The sequence below is a fragment of the Typopeltis vanoorti genome, chromosome 4, assembly GCF_054136105.1.
Source record: "Typopeltis vanoorti isolate ZY-2024b chromosome 4, IOZ_Tvanoo_1.0, whole genome shotgun sequence".
NCBI classification, from domain to species: domain Eukaryota; kingdom Metazoa; phylum Arthropoda; class Arachnida; order Uropygi; family Thelyphonidae; genus Typopeltis; species Typopeltis vanoorti.
In genome coordinates this window covers 3,867,385-3,889,989 of record NC_143552.1, presented here as the reverse complement: position 1 = coordinate 3,889,989, position 22,605 = coordinate 3,867,385, and the positions used below count along the sequence as shown (strand labels likewise).

The window sequence follows — 22,605 nt, the reverse complement described above, 5'->3', positions numbered from 1 at the left end:
GTTTTTTTATCCACCTAATTACAAATTACAGCTCAACATTTTTCGACAAGCTTCCCTCTCTTTGATTGCAATAGACGTGGACAATAACGACGAGCTTTACAGAGCGTTCATTGCAGGTCAAATTTCAGTTTTTCATCTCAATAAAAATCTTTATACTGGAGTCGCAAGGAGAGGCATTTTTCCTCCTTGTGAATGTTCGCCGACTAACAACTGCTAGTCGTGAAATTGGAAAGGTGAACATAGTATTTTTGTTGAGATGAGAAACTGAATTTGATCTGTAATGAACGCCTGTAAAGCTCGTCGTTATTGTCCACGTGTCTGTTGTCATCAAAGAGAGGGAAGCTTATCGAAAAATGTTGAGCTATAATTTGTAATTAGAAGAATTTCATGTCATGAAATCCATTTCGATTCCTGCCCAGGGTGTTATGTTTCTAGTAAACGTGAGTTATTCAGTTTTATTTAACGATTTTTCCTCCCTTCCGCTTCTAAGATTGCAGCGTTAGTTGCTTCGGCCGTAACTGAAACTAAACTGAAGCCTTCAAGTTTCTCTTACATTCTTACATTAACCAACACTTTTTAGGAAGATGCGAAAGTGCTTTTAGAAAAAGGTCGTGGCGATGCCTCGTGATCGGTGTTTCATTGCCTTCGAAATGAAGCCTTTGCTCATTGTCACTAAATAATCATTAGGATGAAATTTATCTGTAATTACAATCAGAGGTAAATCTGATTCTAATTAGAATCCGAATTAGCACTAAATTCTTGCAATTTAGAAGCATAATCATTATCGTAAATAAAAAACGTAAAAATACCGTCAACATTGTCTTTTTAATTTTTGTGCGTGAAAATTCTATTCAGAATTGCATTAGTGCAGCAATATGTAGAGTTCCCATACACAATACTAAAGTACTATAGGTTGACCAACCAACTCTCGTGTATGGGCGCGCCCTTAAAATAAATTTCTAACAAATAAATTAATTTCTAATAAAATAAAAAAAAGCCATCGACAATGTTACGGCTAATACGTAGATCAATTAAACCACTGAGAGCAAAGCGAAGACGTCACTTCCAAATTGAAGCCAACTTCCACTTTTCAAAGTACGTGACTTTTTTCTTTTTTAATAAATGAGATGTTGCTCGTTTGGAAAAACTCGTTCCTATCGCATATTAGAAACACGGACTTATTAGAAAACTAAACCAGAAAGGCTCTTCAAGAAATCTAGAAAATATTAGGGCCGGTGTGAGAAATTCATCTCCCGTCTCAAGAAGTATCCACGGCTGGAGGGAGGATGACTGAACAGCGGATAAGATGAGCCAACCGGGTATTTAAACCCCAAGAGGTCTCAAATGTTGTCGTCTTTTCCATAGCGGGAGAGCCATGGAAATTTGGGACCCAAGCAGTGTTAGTAATAAGGACGCGTCGCCATTTATTAATTAGTATAAAATGAGCGCATTCATGCAAGAAAGCTACAAGAAAACTTCTATTACTTTGACCTTCTTATTTAACACCACTTACGTAGATTCCCCATTGTACACATTAGTCGAAACATTGGTAGCTGTTTTAAGATTTTTGTCTCCGCTTGTGTCGGACAAGGAGGTTTCATCATCATTGAGGGTTCTCAGGATCTCTCGTGTAGAATCTTCTTTTGCACCTGCGTAAAACGAACATTTGGAACACGAAGTATTCAGTGGATTCAAAGCTCACTCAGATTACGATTTTTGTATTAGGATGAATTTCCTAAGAAATCGATTAATGCTTCTCATTAACAGTACTCTAAAATTAGTACGTAAGTGTGTCCAGTTGTTATTTATGCTGTCATGTTTATATGTGTCAGAAACAAAGTAGTTGAGATTTCAGTGCAAAATACGGGGATCAACTTACCTTTAAAAATATGTTTGATTCGCAGCATTTTCCTTTTTAATTAAGTTTTTAATTAAGAAAAAAATTTTGCTGTCCCTAACTAATGCTGCGTTGCGAGGGCGAGCCAACCGACCTTCCACTTACTCAGCTAAACTTTTTTTCTTTAATTGTTGCGTGCTTTAACGCAATTGAACCAACAGAGCTCCAGTAGCAACAATTGGATTTCATTGCAAGTAAAGCAGCTTGCGATAATATTGAGTGGTGTGTTATCAGGTACAAGAATAATTTTCATGTACAATTTTCTGAGTATTTTATTCCTTTTAGTAGATCTTCTGTCCAACAAAATCTACTCTTTAAAAAGAAATGCTATTTGAAAGAAATTAAATTTCTAAGCGACTCCACATATACCTTTTGAATTGTTTTACTTTATATTTTCTTTTAATATTAGAAGATCACTAAATTATTCATGCTTCAATGTGTGTGTATGTGTGTTCATTCACCAATGCTCATTGGTGGATGGTTTCAAGAAACCGTCATTTCCACTCTTCTCTAAGAAGAGAGTGACTTTGCTCTTACTCCGCTTTCTCGAACCACCGCATCTGATATAGTCACAACCGTTGGTTAAGTATTTCCGAATCAATCATTGAATGGATTGACTTCACATACCGGTCACTAAATTAGAAACTTTTATTTAATACAATGTTTCCGTATAGACATGCGACTGCCAGTACCGATCCTTTTCATTCCCCCTCCCACAGTTCGGTGAGATGTGGGTTGGGAAAAGCATTTCATTAAATGCTTCGGTCTAAATTTTTCACGTATAATTTCTGTACAAGTTTTCTCAGGTGACGCCGATCTCGTTCCTTACATCGACAGTTACGTTAGGACCAAATTTACGTCTCTTAGACAATCAATGTAGGTTATTTTTCGACTGAATAAACACCCGGGATATCTTGCTTTTTGAGAAACCAGTCAGCTTTGCTGTTTTGAAAATCGTGGCTCCAGTCAGATGAGCGCTTTATCGAACTGTAAAAGTTCCTTTGGTTTTCCCATTGTGATCAACATTATTGACGATTGCTGACCAGCAGGATTTGTAAATAGTTGCCTAATCATGTGATCGAATATTTTGCACAAACGCTGTGTAAGGGAAGGTTACGTATATCTGCAGAAAGGATTCTAATTCAGTGGCCGATATTTCAGTGTACCAGGAAGACTAACTCATCCCAGCTTCCGACTAAAAAAAGAAACTAAAATTTTGCAGCAGAATACTCGCTGTGCGAAAGCGAAGATACACAAAAATGCTTGTTAATGAGCTGTTGTTTCGAAATGCAGCTCTCTAGGATTGCTGCATTTCGACGTTCGCTGCAGTCACTTGAAATGAGGTTGAATTTCTTTTCGGTTTCAGGTCAAAGCATCATTGTGCTGCGACTCTTCTAGTTATTATACATATATATATTACTGATAATAATCGTCAGACCTTCTAGCGCAAGACCTGTTCCGATTGGCCTTCGTAAACATGGTAATTTTAGAATAAGGTGAATAGTTCTGTGTCTAAATATATATTTGTGCGTATAAATTGCGGTTTACTTCGGTCCTGTTTGAAATCGGATATTTTCTTTCTTATTATTATTTTTGAGTAACTCTCAAATGAAAATGAATAAAGAGCGATTTTGAAATGATGATAATCAACCTATTACTTCACATTCTTCAGACAATTTTTCAGTGCAGATATGATTATTCATTTAATTTCTTGGTTTCCTGGTTCTGGTTTTGTTCATTTTATTGGGTTCGGTGCTAAATTAACACAGAAATTGGTTGCCGCTTGAAAAGTAAACAAACGCTCACATAAACGCAAATGAAATAAGTTGTATTAAGTAGTGGACGTTTATCACAAAGAAGAAAAAGAATAGAGAGAGAAAAATCCACTGCTGTATATAATTGTTATAATATTACATTCGTTCTCTCTCTTTCGTGTTCTATTCAAATGGCTTCGTGAACTGCGACCCATAGTGCGGAAACCCAATTCCTGAAGTTTCAGATAACCATTCGGAAAGAGGAAGTGAAACCGATTTCGAGATTTACATCCAATCATAACAGACACACGAGACAATCGGATTAATCTGAAGAAAGAGTCCAAGATTTCAACTTGCTACCAGAACAAAGTATTTCTTCAATGACAATCAAACTTCTTATTCTTGAAGAAAGTTACTTTGATCTGTAATGGAAATCAGACGGAAAAGTGTTTCTGACGATTAAGCAAGTTTACATGGCATACACTACTTAGAAAGAAGTCAACGGACACCATAGTCTGAAGAACAAACAGCCGTGGTGCCCACCTTAATAACATGTAAAACCTCCTTTCGCTGCAATGAATGCAGCAATCCTATGGGGAATACTTTCCACAAGCTCACGATTGCATCAATGGGAATTTTGGACCATTCTTTCTGTACGCGTGTAATGAGGTCGTTGACTGTTTTGGGGCGGACTTCACTTGACCTCCCTCAACGCTCCAGTTCATCCGACAGATGTTCAGTATGGTTGAGGTCAGAGCTCTGTGTAGGCCAGTCAAGTGTGGTGACGTTCTTGTCCACAAACCACATAGTTACAGCAGCCTTATGACACGGTCCATTGTCATGCTGATAGATATTGTGGTGAGTTCCATAGAAACTCCATAAAGTACGAAGCATTGCGTTATCTAGCATCTTCAGATACCTCGAAGTTCAACGTTCGTGGTACCACAAGTAGACGTCAGAGACCAACCCAGGATCACACTGCCACCTCCAAATATCATAGTTGGAGTTAGGCACTTTGATAAGAGATGCTCACCGGGCATCCGCCACACCCACACCCGTCCATCTGCTCCGTACAGGGTGTAGCGTGATTCGTCGTTCCATAACAATTTTCCAAGCTTCGACGGCCCAGTTCACATCTCTTTGCACCCCTGAAGACTACACTGCATGTTGGTTGGTTTAATGTGAGATTTGCATATTGAGATCCTACCATAGAAATCCATGTTGTGAGCTTCGGTTTTGAATGGTTTTGTGCAGATTCGTGTTCCAGTCGACTCCCGGAATTCCGCATTCAACGTGTCTACCGACGAATGTCGGTTTTTAAATACCGGCAAGATAATACCAAAATTTTAAATTTCGTATTATCGTACGGTGAGTCGTACACTGCTGGGAGCACTTGCAGCAGACTCCCTGCACTTCCATCTTAGTATCACTGACATGGGATGGACCACCATGTCAACTATTTGCCGAACAGATAGGTGTGCAATATGGCGTCCTCTTGCAACGCCTTTTTCCAACTCCGGCAGTTCCCTTCTCGCAGCCATTTTAACTGGTACACAGTTTCACTGACTTGGGGCATCATATTCCTCCAGATGCCGGCTAGAAACTCATGACCCGTTCTATGGCCATGGGGGATGTCTGTTGACTTCTTTTCAAGCGCGGCTATTTCATTGAGGAATACCATCACCCTAACGTTGTTGTAAACTTTGCAGTGTCTCTCACACACACACACACACACACACACACAGGAACTAACCGCACGAAAACTGGAAAACATGTCCTTGAAGTGTAAAAATTCTAAACTCTCTTCGCTGCGATTTCAAGACATTTCGAAGACACAGGCAACAAGGAAGAGATGGAGAGCAGATATACAAATGACTTAATTTACGAGAAGAGATACCGAAGACAATCATTTTTTACAGTTTCGCTAAAAACGGGAATCTGCCACTGATAAATCAGCGTGGAACAGCGAATGTCTGTGTTCATGTCTCCAATCAGGTCATGTCCTTGTTGCTTCAGCCAAGATTCGTTTTCCTGAAGAACACGCTAATTAAGGAATTTGTTTCTGATGAGGGATTTCTTTAAGTGTCTTTCGTGACAATTACAGTTTATTCAATTAAGAATGCAGAGGGAAAGGGTCTTACAATATCTTTCTCACCACACTATCAGATTGTCTTTTTCATTACGAGGAAATTGCCGCGATTTAAGTTTTTATGATCGTCATCATCATCATACCTATCAAGGATTTAGGCCTAGTATGGCCTGTTCCGGCCTCAGAAGTCATCGTTGAATCGTTTAAGAGGACGTCCTGGTTTTCTTTTTCCTAATGGCTTGTACTTTAAGGCTTGTTTTAGTAATCTTTCTGTTTTCATTCTTTGAACGTGTTCCATCCATGTTTATATTTTTTTAATTTTTTCAATTACTGGTTCTTGGTTTAATTCTTTCATAATATCTTCGTTTCTTTTGTGATCAAATAGGGTATACTTTGCAGTTTTTCTCATAAACTTCATTTCTGCTGTTGTTAATCTTTGTTTGTCTTTTTGTTTTATTGTCCAGATTTTGCTTCCGTACATTAAGACTGGTAAGGCTAATGTATTGTATACTTTTAGCCTGGTTTGTTTTTGAACTAGGTTTGGTTTAAATATACAGTTAATTACACCTGTTATTTTTAAATATTTTGCAATTTTTACGTTTATATCTTTTTCATTTTCATAAGTGATCATACATCCTAGGTAGTTAAATGAATTCACCTGTTCTAAGATCTTGTTATCTAATACTATTTTAGTTCTTGCTGGATCTTGTCCTTTAAAGGCCATAGTTTTTGATTTTTCCGTTGATATTATCATACCATAATCTTTGGATATCTCATTTAGATTTAAAATAGCTTTCTGTAAGTTATCTTCAGAATTTATAATTATTATTTGGTCGTCTGCAAAGAGGAGAGTGTCTAAGTTAACTGTAGGTGAAAGTTTAATTCCTTGATGTAAATTTTTGCTCCATTTTATTATTTCATTTAAGTAGATATTAAAAAAGAGTTGCTTAGAGGGGACATCCCTGTCGGACCCCTTGGTTTATCTCTCTTGTATATGATAGCTCATGATTTAATCTTATTTGTATTTGATTATTTTCATATATACTTGTGACAGCTTTTAGGATATTATTTGGTATTTGTCTTTCTTTTAATATGTTAAATAATATGTTTCTTAACTTTGTCAAATGCTTTTTCAAAGTCAATAAATGCAATATGTGGTTCTAAATTATATTATCTTCTTTTCTCTATTATTAATTTTAGGCAGAAAGCTGGGTCTATACATGATCGTCCTTTTCTAAATCCATTCTGTACTTCTAAAATAAAGTTTTCGGAATATTTCATTAGTTTGTTATTTAAGATTCTGCTGTATATTTTGTAACATGAATTTAGTATACTGATACCTCTAGAGTTTTTATGATCATCTCTATTACCTTTCTTAAAGATAGGAATCACAATTGCTTTTTTCCATTCTATTGGGGGGATACCAGTTGAGTAAATTTTATTTAAAAATAATAAATCTTCCTTTGAATCTTGTTCCTGCATATTTATATAGTTCTGAACTTAGCTTATCTTCTCCAAGTGATTTTCCGTTTCTTGTTTCTTTCAGGCTAATTTCTAATTCTTCTTCAGTTATTTCCTTTTCATTTTCGTTAATTGTTTGCCAGTTGTCTTTTTTAAAATATTTGTCTGTCCACAGTTCTGTGTAGTAATTTAGAAATTCTTCTAATTTCAATTCTGATGATTGTGTTTTGTCGAATTGCATGTTCAAATTTTCCGGGAAAGTCAATCAATTCAATTCTTTTATTATTAATAATTTCACTATTGTTTATTTATTTATTTTTATAGATTATTTCCTGCTTTCTCTTATTATTCACCCATTTTCCATATTACACTGATATGGACGGGATTATGTGTAATCGTGACTGGTTCTTGAAATGAATTCTTTCGCTTCAAGAATATTCGTACTGGTCAGTAGCCATACTCAGTTCAACTCGGTATTATTGGATATACTTCTTCGATAATACCAGCTGAATTTCATTTCTAATGCTGTTCTTTGTAACAGACCTCCCCTTATTCGTCAAGAGAAACACATTAATTAACGGATTCCTTTGTTTTTTTGTAGGTATTTTTCGTATTTTTCTTTAATTATCTAGTGTTTGGGAAACGAGAATCAAAAAATTCGTGCCGAGTTTAGGTATCATTGCTGGCAGCATAGCGACTAATTCAGGAATTGGTCGAAGAAAGGTTCTTTCTTACGTTACGAAAAGTTCATCCAGTTGGCAACTAGGCTTGAACTTTAGTTGATCTTCGTATGGCCTAGTCCAGAGGATGCAGTCATTGCCCATAGAGCACACGACCCGGAAGCTCATACCACTCGAGAACCGTAAGACTCGACGAATGAAGAAGAGGAATTACGAGCGCTGTCATTAACAAAACTGTGGATAAGATATGAGGTCATTGATGTACAGAAGGAAGAGTGTGGGTGAAGGACTCCAGCACTGGTGGGAGAAATCTGATGAGAGGAAAACCATCCACCATTGCACATAATGAACGACTAGAATGGAAGCTGGCAAATCGAACCAGAGGGTAGGAGGGAGAAAATATGATGGGAATTTATAAGATGATCGCGATGCCAGACTCAATCATATGTCCTAGAAACATCAATATCAATCGTTGTTTATCTGTCCAAAGTTAGATAAGGTTAAATGAGAAATCTGTTAAAGAGCAAGAGTGATGGAATCAATATTAATGATCATTGATTAACTGATTGGTTCACAGTTAGTGAAGAAGCTGATTGTGGATGATTTTCTCCATCAGTTTAAAGAGTATTTGATGTGAGGGCGACAACACGATTGTTTGATGGCCAGGTTTTATCGTCTATTTTAGGAACAGGCTGGATGGATATTTGCTTCCATGCTGTTGAGTAGATGGTAATTAGTGTGACAGTTTGTAAAGGTGATATACAATGGGTTTTAATTCTGGAGAACAAGCTTTTAAGTACAACTGGTTAGATACCATTTGGACCAGGAGACTTCTCGCAAAAGATCAGTGGAAACATGCAGGAGGCAGTTCCTGGTAAAGTGGGAGAACATTTGCCTTGGACATTGGTATAAGAGAGGAAGGAAACGATTGATGTTAAGAGATCTGCCTTCTATTTAGATGTTACACTAGTACCATTTGGATGTGAGAGACGCGGAAATATGAAAGGACAAAAGTTGCGTCCATTAGCAAGAGTGGCTAGAATATACTACTGTCATTGGAGCAGGAGGAAAGCAGTTTGCTTTTGGTCTTACGAAGTTTGCTTTGGATACTTTGATGATTATTAACATTCTTCGAGCTGTACTGTAGGCTCTAGTTTATGACGTAAAAATTTGAATATATACGGAAATTTTATCTTATATCTAGACTCCGGTTAGAAAACCAGAGTCTAGATATAAGCGGGCGTTGCAGTGATGTAGGGAATGATAGCCCTCGTGGTTTCAATAAGAATTATTTCAGTTGTTTGGTTGGAGCAGGTGTTTGTATCAGGAAAATGGAATAGTAATTACATCATAGAAAAGAACTGTAAAATCCAGGAGGTCATAACAGTTCGCATCATTGTAGTCCCATAGAATGCAAGGCATAGGCTGGGAGAAGATCGAATTGCAGAAAAAAAAAAAAAACAGGATGTGCGGATAAAGTTATGATCAGCATTGCCAAGAAGAGAGCAAATATGAGCAATGTATTTGGAAAGGAATTGTTAAGAAAATGTCGAGGATGTTGGGAGAATGATGTGAAGCATCTAGTAATCTAGTCGGCAGGTGAACAGTTTGTGTTGGATCATGATTAGTAGCAAATAATTTGACTTCCCTTCCACCTTGATGGTTGAACTCAGAGAAACAGAAAATGGTAAGATTAACTTCCGTGAAAGATAACTTAAGAAAGATATGAAAACAATTTTCATGAATAAATAAAGCAGTCAGATTATCTGAAGTAAGAAAGTGATAACGGCAGAAAACAAAGGCTACAGTGTAAGCCATAGCAGATCGTATAGAGGAAATTTCAAGGTTAATGATAAAATTCGACAAAGTGTGTCTGATTTTGACAAAATCAGATTTCCTTCCTTTTTTTTTTGGTGAATATCGTGCATGATATAGCTGGGCAGCTGAGACGAACTGAAGTTGTCGATGCTAGTTAGGGTACGATAAGGAAAAGCAGTTGGGTCTGATGCCTGTTCGTAGTGATGCACATCATTCATGTGTGTGCAGTTAACCACAATATTGATTTTTATTGTATGAAATTTTAATGCTATTGTGGGTTTCTTTTTTTTTTATGTTTGTTAAATTTCGCAATTTTCTTCCATTTTTCTGGTAATTTACAGATCATGGGAATGCAGCAGGGGTGAAGGAATTGTGTTCGTTCTCCAGTTCAACGTGCCTCGACACTATCTCCTGCAGGCGCAAGCTGGTAGAGGTAGGAGCAGGATTATTCGTCACCTGGTCGGAAAGCGTTACCAACAGATTCAGTTGGGCTGTAGAAATCGCCATACCGCCGAATCCTCGAATGGAGGAGGTGCTGGCTCCTTAATTTATTGATAACAGTGTGTTGAGCAAGACCAGCCATCATCAGCACTGCCTGTCCTGTGAAGAAAGACTGGGGGAAGAAATCAGAGGCCTAATTCTGGAGAAGAAATGGAAGCGGCCACTCGCCTCCCCCCATATTAAGCATAGCGGTGGTGTTTTACAGTGCGAGGAAAGTATAATCTAACACTAGCTACAGCAGGATGAACGCGTTTCTTTTTGTGAAATGATCGTCCTTAAAATTCTTATTACAAAAATCTGGAAGATATAGAAGTGAAACTTATTCAGAAATTCTATTGACACGTGCTTCATTGTGAGTACTGGGGGTCACTCTACGGATACCTCTCCAGATATAAATGTTCCAGATTGCGTAGCATTACCTCGTAGGCTAGTTACGCATTAACCTTCTGGATCGTGGCGCATCAGAAATCCTGAACCCAGGGGTCAATTTCGGCTGCTGAGCCGCCATTAAATTGAAATGGCAAATGTCTCGGTAACTCATTCGGTATCGACGATGCCGTTTAGTTGAAAAGACCTCGTTTAGGATTCCGTTTAGAACGCAAAGAAGGGCTAATTTTTTCAATTTCTAATTGAGGTGCATTAGCTGATCTCACATAAGGGTTGTTGCGACTTTTTTTTTTTTTGAATAATGAACAACGCAATTACGGCTCTGAGACTGTATCGTGTCTGAAAATTGCTCGTGTTCTGGCCGGTTTGTTTGTTTTGTTCGATCAATAATTCAAGTTCCTAGAATTAAAACTAAACTGTGCATGAAACGGGCTAATTCATGTTCAGGTGAGTAAACCCCGATAAACTTTTTTGCATCCCAATGAGTACTCGAACCAGTTCTTTCCCATCAAAGGACATCGTCGATACAGACTTAGCTACATAACGGTGATATCTCTCTTATTTTTTCGTCTTTTAGGTAACATTTTTTTTTATTTATTCGCGTGGGGTTCCCCGTTCCTCAACCGCCCCTTAGGACTGGTTCAGCCTTCCTGATGAGGGATTAAGTACTATATCCTCTGACTGTAGCCTGTGTGTTCACGGGAAGGGTTTGCCTGTTTGCGGGATGAAAAACCCCAGGATATACTGGGGGAAAAACCCTGCTGTTCACGCCCAAGACCGGCTAACTTGGCTATGGCTGAGGAAGATCCTTCAGCTCCTCACGTCGTCGACGGGAATCGAACCTAGGACACTCCTTCCCCAGGCATATGGTTGCGAAGCGCATGGCTACTAGGCTAACCGCGCGGACTGGTAACAAATGTTTCTTAGAGAACAGATAATTCGGAATAATCCTGTGCTTGATGGAATAATCCATCTTAACACTTTCCTTTGACAAGAACCCTTACACAACGTATGTTTTCGATTATTATATTTAGAACAGAGCGATAGGCAAATTGTTTTTCTGATGACACATTAAGATACTGTCCATTGTTGTGATTAAAACACGACACCAGCACGTTCACAACGGTTTATTATACATTTTCAGAAAGCAGCGTTTTTTTGAAGTTAACGCCTTCTCCGTAGTTATTATAAATATATAAGTTATCGTGTAGAAAACATAAAGTCACATGATAATGACGTTTTTCATAGCCAGCCGAAACAATCTGAACACACTCCTGGCTGTTGACGGCGAGGGAGTGCATCCACCAGCCGCCTGAACGCCAAGCAGTTTGCTAGAGATGAGAGGCGCCGATTTCGCAGCGGGCCTCGAAAGGGTTTTAACCGAGTTTTCGCCACATCCGCAATGACTAGAACAATTTTAAGCGAAAACAACGAACCAACTGAACATACTAGGAGTGTTTTTGCTGTTGAGATGACTGAAACAAAGAGTTACCCAAGAATGAACTCATTTAAGTCGTAGCGAACTGGGCGATCAGCAACCATTCAATTATCGTCATCCATCTCTGCAAATGAGCTCATTTAAATAGCAAATCACGTGTCTGCAGTTGAACCCAACTTTAATGCACGTTGCAATTAATAAATAACCGAGGACAACGACCTGGAGTTTATGCATCTCGTCGATCACCTCCGCCGACGCGAATGCCTTCGCTGTCCCAAACTGCGTGTGGACAGCATATCTCAATCTCTTGTCTATTTCGAAGATAATTTCTAAAATTTCAATTTCAATTGCTGTTCCGAAAATTACTAAACCGCAGAGAGCGGCGCGTCTACTTCCTGGAGCGATCGCGTGACTAGAATCGTTCTGGTGATGGCACTTGGTGAGAGTTCTGGTTTGATTCGATCGAGACCTTGATCGAATGAAGTCGTACTTCCTTCGATGCCGGAGTAGCGTTAAAGCTGTTCTTTCGTGTTTGCTATGGCAACAGAATTCTCACGCAGGATAAACTGCGACGCAAAACCAGTCTGGACCTTAAAAAAATAGATCGCTCAAGAAAAATATCGATCACAACAAGAAATAGCGATGGTGTCTTCGAACGACGCGTGTATCACAGACTGCTTTTCAGCTTTCCGGTCTTCTTTCATCCGCCGGAACTCCGCCAACGAATGCCTCACTAAGTTCACTACAATGAAGCTTTCTTCGGGGTGCAAACGCTCTCATTATCACAGACGTCGATCTGGGGAACGGCACTAGCGTTTTTTCCCCTTCTTTTTCTTCTCCTGATACACTTGACAAGTGAAGGCGAAGTTTGTTCGTAGATTGGTCGGTCAGTCACGTAGTCTTCATGTCTTGGCAAATACCCGCATGCCGAATCCAGTTCTTTTGCTGCAAATAAGAAAAACAGGTCAAAATATGAATAACACAACAAATCAATTTCATTAAAATTTACTCTCAGAAATTCCTGTCATTTGACGCTCACTCATTCGTCCGAATACTCAGAATTAGTGGCCAGAACTCCTCTCTCTCTCTCTTTCTCTCCCGGTGACAAATGTGTTTCACTGTCCAGTGTATGTCACTGGTTTCATTTCAAAGACTTATATTTATACTTTTATTCATTTGTTTTTAAATATTTGCTAAGGGCTCGGAATGGTAATTATTACGCAACGAAAAATTTGTCCTGTCGGGTACCAAAGCGAAATACAAAAATCACAAAAGAAAATTAAGTAGTCGTTGCATCAGCAAAGTCAAGTAAAGAAATTCTAACATCTCTGCGGACCAATGACGTTCATCGTGCGCCGTGGTTCATTTGTTTATTTTTTACTCCCAGACAGTATTTTTTCCTATAGATCACAGGATTTCAATCTTATTCTTTCCCTTTATAATGTGCTCAAGGATTTCCTCAATTATGTTTCTTTACAGATGCATTTTTCCCCACTCCGAAGTTCGTAAACCTATCGTACTTTTGCAACATTACTAAAGATTTGGTAGTGCGAGGACCTACACTAAAAAAATGGACCTTTGTCAAGTCACTGTAGGGCTCCAAGGGCTGCGAGAGCAAGGGTCATGTCACACTGGACGATGAAATACTTTTGAGCGTGAAGACATTCGCCACCATTCAGTGTCATAGAAATTCGAAAAGGTAGACGATAACAATCGAGGGATTCTCGGTAAAGAGTGTGAGGGACTGCATGTTTGACATCATCGTTGTAAATGTTGAAAATTTCAATGCTGCTCTGAAATTTCAGCAAAGGTTATGGCGCTAAGAAAAACAGGCAGCCGCTAAAGTGCAGCCAGTCTTGTCTCCTGTTTTCTTAGTATTTGTGTGAGTTTTTCTTTCCACTTACTTTCCCTGATTTAAAAAGAAAAGTGCGAAGATGAAACTACTGATTCACTCGGCCATCTAGTGCTGAATGCGTCCTGCAGAAGGCACCTTCCCATTTTCCCTTCGCCAATATGTTCAAGCACCTGTTCGGATTCGAATTCTCTGTTTGCACGTACATTCGCAACAGTTATTCTTCAAGAATTGGTTGGATGATCTTGTTGATATTCGGCGTTTCGAATTCATATAAAGACTGTCAGGCCGTTTCATTATCGTTTTAATCGGCCGTTTACATGCGCAAAATTTGGCTAAAAGACTCGAAATTATGGCAAAACAGTTAGTCTGTTGCAGCTTACAGAAATCGAACTCATTAGACTTTTTTCAAAAAAAATACGACTACCGATGGAACTGACCAATGAAATGAAATATTCCACACACGTGGTGAAATATTTATCTTCTCAGCACAGTTTAGGTTACTATCGGGTCATTTTTATCGGCTAAATACGATTCCAAAATATAATCGTTCAAAAAATAATAATAAAATAAAATCGTTCGCAAGTCATTTCGTAAATGCTCTTTAACTTTTGACCTGACGTCCCGGCAAAGGTATAGTACTCTGTAAATTCCTCGCAGACATCAAAATTGTTTTCCCAAATAATGAAAATATCGACAAACAAATTTTTATCTTTGAACATGTCGACCTCTATTATACGTTAAGAGTTAAAAGCAGCTCGATGTGTATTTGGTCAGTAGCGCACGCTGCAGTGTTTTCGTTGTCGAATCCGGCCTTATGAGATAAATTGTTGTCCTAATCCATTACGATAACAACTTTATCTCATAATAATCTACATAATCTTCATGGCGATTAAGAACTTTAGTATTGAGGATCGCTAATAAATTTTGCGGTTCTCTCATTGGACCATTTTAATTGTAAAATATTAGGCAAAACAAAATCATGTAGAGTGCATATTGCCAAAACATGGTGTCATCATACCAAAATGCATTTTTAAAAACACGAACTTTTCTTTTATGATTTTCTTTAACATCTCCTTACTTGTATGCAAATATTTAACCCCCCCCCTCCTAATTTTACTGGATGGTCCGATTGAAAAGACGACCAAATTGTACCCTAAATAGATTATTGAATATTTCGAATCATTCTTCTACGCACTGCCACGAACAAATAACTTCACGTTATATTTCGTTAAATCGTTCGTGGAAACCCAAATTCAAAAGAAGACAAATCTCTGTAAGAATTTCGAATACCGTATTTCAAAAGGTATAGTATTTCTCACGGTACTTTACACAATGAAAGCTGTTTTGATATTTTAAGATGCTTTTGTTTCAACATCGGGAGAAATGAACTGTTTCACATGTGATCAGCTTGTTGATACAGACCCCCCCCCCCTATTATCGGTTTACACAGAGAAACACCCAAAGATTTTTGAATGGTTCTTTTCTAATCGGACCTCGACAGACCTTCATATAATCTCGTCCTACATAATCGCGTAGTTATGCTTTTTACCAGCTTTTGTGAGAACATTATTGAGCGTTATTGAGGCAAGTGACGAACCGTAACGAGGTTCTGTTGGTGCGCTCCGAGCCCTGATTACAATAAAGGGACGCAACAATATCTTACTGACAAGAAAACTAAGGATATTTCGTTACCTGACACTCCCGACTGCAATACCAGTCCCTTTTACAGTTTGAGCAAACATAAATGGCATTCCTGGTGCAGACGCTGCAGTAATGGATGATGGTAGGGTTGTCTCTCTGTTGTATTCTTGGCTTGGGGATCTGCCGAAGAAGAAGAAAAAAATATATAAAATAAAGAACCAACATGAAAGATTGGACATTTATCTCGAAAATCAGCTTATAAATACTTAAATATAAAGAGCCAACAGGCTTCATTTCGGCGATATAATCATCAATTAAATTAAGGGGATATTAGGTCCCACATTGTTTTAAAACCGAATAAGAAACTCAAAGATTGGAATCAGAGCGTTTCATGCCGAATATAGTATAAAAAACTATAAAAGTATCGGCGAATACTAGCGTGAGCTGAATGCAAGTAGTCCTAGAACGTAGTACAAACACGGGCAATTCGTTCAGAACTTTCCCCATCTTTGCAACTAGTTGCCCGTGTTTGTACTACGTTCTAGGACTACTTGCATTCAGCTCACGCTAGTATTCGCCGATACTTTTATAGTTTTTTATACTATATTCGGCATGAAACTCTCTGATTCCAATCTTTGAGTTTCTTATTCGGTTTTAAAACAATGTGGGACCTAATATCCCCTTAATTTAATAAAAGCTTATAAATACTTTTTTTTTTTAAAATACAGTACTGCAGCCCCGTTAGTATTAGGACAATAACTGCGTTGAACTCAATTTCCTTCTTAAATTTCGGCTGGGAATTTCAACCAAATAAAAACACTTATACTGCATATATGGGAACAAAACAGTGAACAAGATTCAAGCCACATAGCTTAGGTTGCTAGATTAAGGAGGTATCTAGCAACCACATAGATTACTAGATACCTCCTTATTAAGGGGAAAAGTAAAAGCGATGGACGTTTTAATGATTTTACGAAAGTACCTTTAAAATGTAACCTTTAAAAAAATGTAAAGCTAATTTCCTTTAAAAGCATTAAAGGTAATTTCGTCTCCTTTATCTCTAAGGCTCGTGCGGAAGTCATGTATTAAAATTGTTTTCTCAGCAGTAAACGTTTTGTCGGTTAACTTTATAGATTAAGAAATCTATATATTTCAATATATTTTCTTAATCTATAAATGGCAAGTGAGTCTGTTTCTCATGTTTTCTATGATTCTCGATTTTTTCGATTTTTATCGATTCTTATAAAACCGGTCTTTTTTTAGCCTTTTTGCATTCTTCAAGTATATTGCAGATAATTCAACTCATATTTAACAGATTCGGAAATCGTACTTCGTAAGAGATATCACTATACTTAATTAACGGTGGTGAAATTACATCTATTCCTGCCGATTTTTTTATGATTTTGTAGCAGATAAAGCTTCAAGTTCCACCATCTCCAGTAAGTCTGTTAGCATATTATTTACATTTACTATTTCATCTTTATTTAATAAGGAATGCATTGTATCGTAGTCTTTTTGCAACAATGTATCAATTCTTCCTTTAAGACTGCTGAAATTTATGCTACATCTTTTCTATTTATTCAAATGTTTAATTAATTGATTAGCGATGTTTTGATGACAATGTTTATAATCTTCAGCATGGATCTATCCCAAGAATTTCGGTGATCTGTATTACAGCTTTTTTTGCAATATTTCTTTTCGTTCTGTAAGCTTTTAGTGTTTCTGATGTTTGTTTTTGCAAGGATAACTTGCAATTCCCCCCCCTCCTCCCCTCATAGCTCTATCATTTCATGATTCCAAATTATTATTTCCCCCCATTTTATTTTTGTTTTTGTCAGAACTTCTTTTGCTGTTTGATTCATTTTTTTCTCACGTTTATTCATTCATCATTTATGTTAGAAGACACAGGAATGTGATTTTGCAGTCAGTTTTGATGTAGATTTCTCTTGGAGTAGGCAAGATTGTATTTCTTTTCACCCTTTTTCCTTTCCATTAGATTCTCGTGACTTTCATGATTTCAACCTTGCTGTATTGCTGTTTTTGCGATTTTCAGAAAATGGTATGTATATATATATATATATAAGATTAAAATTTAACGGACAGGAACCTGAGAAAGTATAACAAAAACCTTTAATAAATCACAACTAGTTTCATCGGTATTCCGACTTCTTCAGGTGAGTAAGAAATAACATAAGACTCATAAAAATAACAAGGTAAAAAACATGGACTTTCTATCTTAATAAAAAGAAACAGAATAGTAACAGTCATATTTGAATAGGTGACCGCGTGCTACCGTTGGCATGAGTTGAATGTGTGTGACAGCTAATTTTAGAGCGCCAGTATTGGATTACTGCGCTATGGGAATCAGGCAAATTGTAGCTCAGATTGTTGTTCAAGCGTGAAGGGTCCAGAACTGTTTCTTTTGATTCTACAATTCGTCTTTCAAATTCATCCTTACACATATATAAATTGGTTGTGCCGTCCCAATCAACTTGGTGTGGCCGTTCTTCGAGGTTGGAGTTTGCGGAGAAGAGAACATGACTGGAAAGGGCGCTCGCTCGTGTTCTACTGTATGAGATGTCACGTCTATGTTCCTCAAGACGAAGTGAAACAGATTTATCTGTCTGGTCAAAATAAGGTTTACCACAGTCGCACATAACTTATAAACACCAGGAAAATGCAGCTGGTTGTGTTTTGGTCGACTCAGAAAAGAACGAAGTTTTGGCAGAGTAGTATAGTCGGTCTTTATGTTGAATTTCTTCATAATCCTAGATAGTTTGGGGGTAAGAGCGAACGGCAACACCAAGTTGATTGGGACCACACAACCAATTTATATATGTGTAAGGATGAATTTGAAAGACGTATTATAGAATCAAAAGAAATAGTTCTGGACCCTTCACATTTGAACAACAATCTAAGCTACAATTTGCCTGATTCCCATAGCGCGGTAATCAAATACTGGCGCTCTAAAATTAGCTGTCACAGACATTCTACTCATGGCAACAGTAGCACGCGGTCACCTATTCAAATATGACTGTTACTATTCTGTTTCTTTTTATTAAGATAGAAAGTCCATGTTTTTTACCTTGTTATTTTTATGAGTCTTATGTTATTTCTTACTCACCTGAAGAAGTCGGAATACCGATGAAACTAGTTGTGATTTATTAAAGGTTTTTGTTATACTTTCTCGGGTTAAATTTCTCGGTCAGTTAAATTTTAATCTCATAAATGTATACATCCAGAGTCAATCCTAATTGCAACAATATATATACCATTTTCTATATATTATAAAGATAATCTTTTGTAGTCTATTACTTCTACGTAGTCCAAGTATATTAATATATATATATATTTCTTTTTTTTGGGTAAAAGGTGTTCATGATTTTTAATTTATAAAATGATTAAAAATCATTCAGTCTATTGCCATCTGATTTTCCCTTTCAGTCGTTTCCGACCGTAGGTGACTTTGTAGGCATTGCCCACAAAGTATTCCTGGTGAGATTTTTAGAGGGTAGTTCACCGTTGCTTTCCCCAATTGCCCAATTTTTTCCGGGCTCAGGACAGACATATGGTTGGGTCGTATTCATGACTGTAATCCATGTGTGTTCACGGGGCTGGTTTGCCTGTTCTGTGGGACGAAAACTCAAGTTTCGGAGTAAACAAACATCCCCTTACCTCCGTATGAGACCGGTTAACTCGCCTTGAATCGAAAGAGACTAGATAAAGGTTCCTCACGTCACTGACTAGAATCGAACCCAGGTCTTTCCGACCAAAGGCTTCGTCTATACGTATATTGCCATTTTGATTTAATTATTATTATTATTGTTCATTCACACTAGATACACTCACTACCCCTAAGGACAAACTATACATTACCCCCTATTTTTCCTGTTAACCAGAGTCTGTAATCCACATACTCGCAATCTGTCCTCATAATCTAGATCCCATAATCCGGATATAATCTTTGTAACTCTTCTTTGCATCCTTTCCACAGCTTCTTTATTCCCTTTGAAATCCGGGAGACCAAATCAACGCACAATAATCCAGGTGTTTGCCTCTTATCAAAGAGGCAAAATGACTTCCTTATCCTTACATGTCAAGGTTCAATTCAGCATCGTAATTATCCTCTGAGTTGTATTTGAAACTTTTTGCTATGTGACCTTTGAACTTTAAATTCCTATCCACCAATACGCCAAGATCACTTGCCTTGTAACATAACTCCGCTAATATCATATGCCGCTGGAACTCTAATCACGCCAAAGTGCATAACTTTACACAACTGATATTCAAATCATTTTGTAATGCTGAATATCAGTAGCATCCCTGATTGCCCTGCCTATCTTCGCATCTTCGGCAAACAATTGCACATCTGATGTTAGATCCTGCCTGATGTCATTAATGTATAGATTGAACAATACTGGCCCAAATACTGAATTCGTACACCACTGGCACCTTAAATCTGACAGATTCACATCCACTGTATACCACTTTTTGATATCTGTCTGTCTGTCAACCATCCCCTGATCCAAGTCAAGAGTTCATATTCCAATCCCATTTTCTCAATTTCATGCAACAGCCTTTCGTGTGGTATCCTATCAAATGCCTTAGAAAAATCCAACATTATCATAGTGTATCCATTTCCTTTATCCAACTCGGCAGTAACATTGTTATAAAATATGAGCAAATTGCTAAAACATGACCTTCCTTTAGTAAACCCAAACTGCAGGGAACAGAATTTTCTAAACTCTGTTCCCTACAGAGTATAGAATGCTTGTCTACCCATTTCTGTATGCGAGTTCTTACTAACTTCTCTAAAATCTTCACTACCACGCCAAAGATACTGATAGGTCGGTAGTTAGACGCATCATTTATTGTTTTCTGTATTTTCCTGCAATCTGTGGTACACTTTGGTTCCCCACTCTAGCATTAAAGTCATCTACAGTTACCAAATAATCGCTTTTATTGCAATGTCTCATCAGCTTTTATAAATCATTGTAATATATTTCACTTTGTTCTGTTTTCCTTTCTTCTTGATAATATATACTCGAAAGTTTTGAAAATATTGTATAGTTCAGAACTGTAGAAAAGAAAGATCTAAGTGAAATGCAGGTAGCAGAGGTGAGATTTTAAAGAACAATTAAAGGGTGCACAAAATTAAACCATATAAAAATGAAGGCACCAGAAGAGAGCTAAGCATTTATAGTTTAAATGAAAAGATTAAGGAATGTAGATAGAAATGGAACGAGTATTTATATAGGATGGACAGATATCGAAAAAGGAAAAGATTAAGAGGAAGCGTACTTGAAAGATGGAAAGTACAGCGAATCTGGAAGAGACAGATGCCAGAAGAAGAAGAAGAGTTTTGAAACTAATAAAAATTGCGCAGGTTTTGTCTGTTTATCTCTTCGCTTATATACTTAGCTTATTTCACTACATTCTATCATATCTTAAGATGCTGTAACGTATGGCGATGCATATTAGTATTTTCATATACGCAGGATCCAAGTCGTTTAATCTAGCTTTGATTGTTGTTATCCGGGTATTTGTTTCTGTTATTTTTCTTCTATTGTTTTTCCTGGTGGTTGCTGTTTTACTAGAGATGGTTTTGCGTGCATTGGAGACAAATGCAAATTTTATGATACTCAATTTCGATTGGTTAAGTCGGTAGGTTTTGAATATCATTAACCTTATGGACAACCTGGTTTACATCCAACTGGCAGCGGGTCTGAATCCCCCCCCCCCCCGGGCATGAATGTTTGTGATTGTCTTATTAATTCTGTGTGGGAAGGACATCTGCGATTCCCCCCCCCCCTCCACTACTTCTGTCAGAGATTTCCCTCTCCATGAGGCACGGGAGTAACCAGATAGTGCCCAATAAGAGACATCAAATATGAAAAGCCAAGTAACTATCAATATTTTGATTAATAGCGTTTTCAATAAACAAGCTAGTTTTAAGATTAATGTCGAAGTGAGTTTGTATGCGTAGTTTTCGTTGTTAGTTTGTAATCTGAAGTTGTTTCGTTTTTCTTCCGTCTTCGTCACTTAATACTGTTTAAAGTCACCTACAGTTATCAAATGGTCGTTTTTATTGCAATGTTGAAGAAACGTGCCCTTGGACGATCGTCCAAGGGCATAGTATGCTTTGGCTATTCCTGGATTCCGAACAATTTTGCATTTTAATTTTCTTTGTGGTTTTTTTATATATTTTATCAAGTGCGAGTTTCAGGTCAGTTTACAGAATATTAACGAACTGCCCCTGAAATCTGGGTTCAGTAGATGTTTCTAATTCTTTCTTAGAAAAATTCTTTTATTACCTTCGTTTATGATTTTGTGAAACTGTTCAATAGACTCAGTGCGTTTTAGGATATATCGTTCAATACGCGCTGAAGTGCTAACGATTCGCAACTCTGCATCCATGCAGAGTTGCGAATCGTTAATACTTCAGGTTGACGTGATCAAAATAAGAATAAACGATTGTATTTCCTGCTATTTCTTCCATTATGCCGCATGAAGTTATACGCTGTGAGGTCATTTACGAATAGGTCTAAGTACTAAGCAGTGTCGCAATTCAGTTGCTTCCATTATATTTTTGTTATATGTTGCTATGAAGCATTTTGCTGACGCAAATTGCACGAGAAGATTTATTTAAATTTGGTGGAGTCGGTAGAATTTATTTCAATGCGCATATATTCTACGTGTTCTTATTTATTTGCTTTATACAATAGTGTGTGTGCTCAAATATGTTTAATGCAATTTCACTCTTTTTTCGATATGATTGATATTTATTTTAAGATGGCAAGCTGTTTACCCTTCTTGAAACGAGTTTTGACTTTTCTGTCATTTTTAAGAGTACATGACGTTTATTCAGTAGAACAGGTCAATAGTATTAATTAAATACTCCCACTCTTTCCATCAAAGACTGGGATGTTGCTGTGGGATGAGCTAAGATTCTTGGTAACCTTTTCTCCTACTTTTTTTTTAAGTGCTGTCCTTCATGAATTTGTGTTCTGTGAATTTGTTTGTAGTTCATGCCAAGCCTTGCCTTTCCCTTTTGGGATCTTATAACCAGTCTAAGATATCTTCT

General features: G+C 37.5%; 1 protein-coding gene across 1 annotated transcript in view; it reads right to left on the bottom strand.

Annotated features, from left to right (window-relative positions):
* Positions 1 to 11,698: 11,698 nt before the first annotated feature.
* LOC150107079 (uncharacterized) overlaps positions 11,699 to 22,605 on the bottom strand; it is a 70,483-nt gene continuing 59,576 nt past the window's right edge. Inside the window, exons 3-4 of the mRNA XM_090391611.1 lie at positions 15,573 to 15,701; positions 11,699 to 12,970 (exon numbers count right to left, since the gene is read on the bottom strand). Coding sequence (XP_090247737.1) covers positions 12,917 to 12,970; positions 15,573 to 15,701 — 183 coding nt within the window. The 3' untranslated portion in view covers positions 11,699 to 12,916. The remainder of the gene's footprint in view (positions 12,971 to 15,572; positions 15,702 to 22,605) is intronic.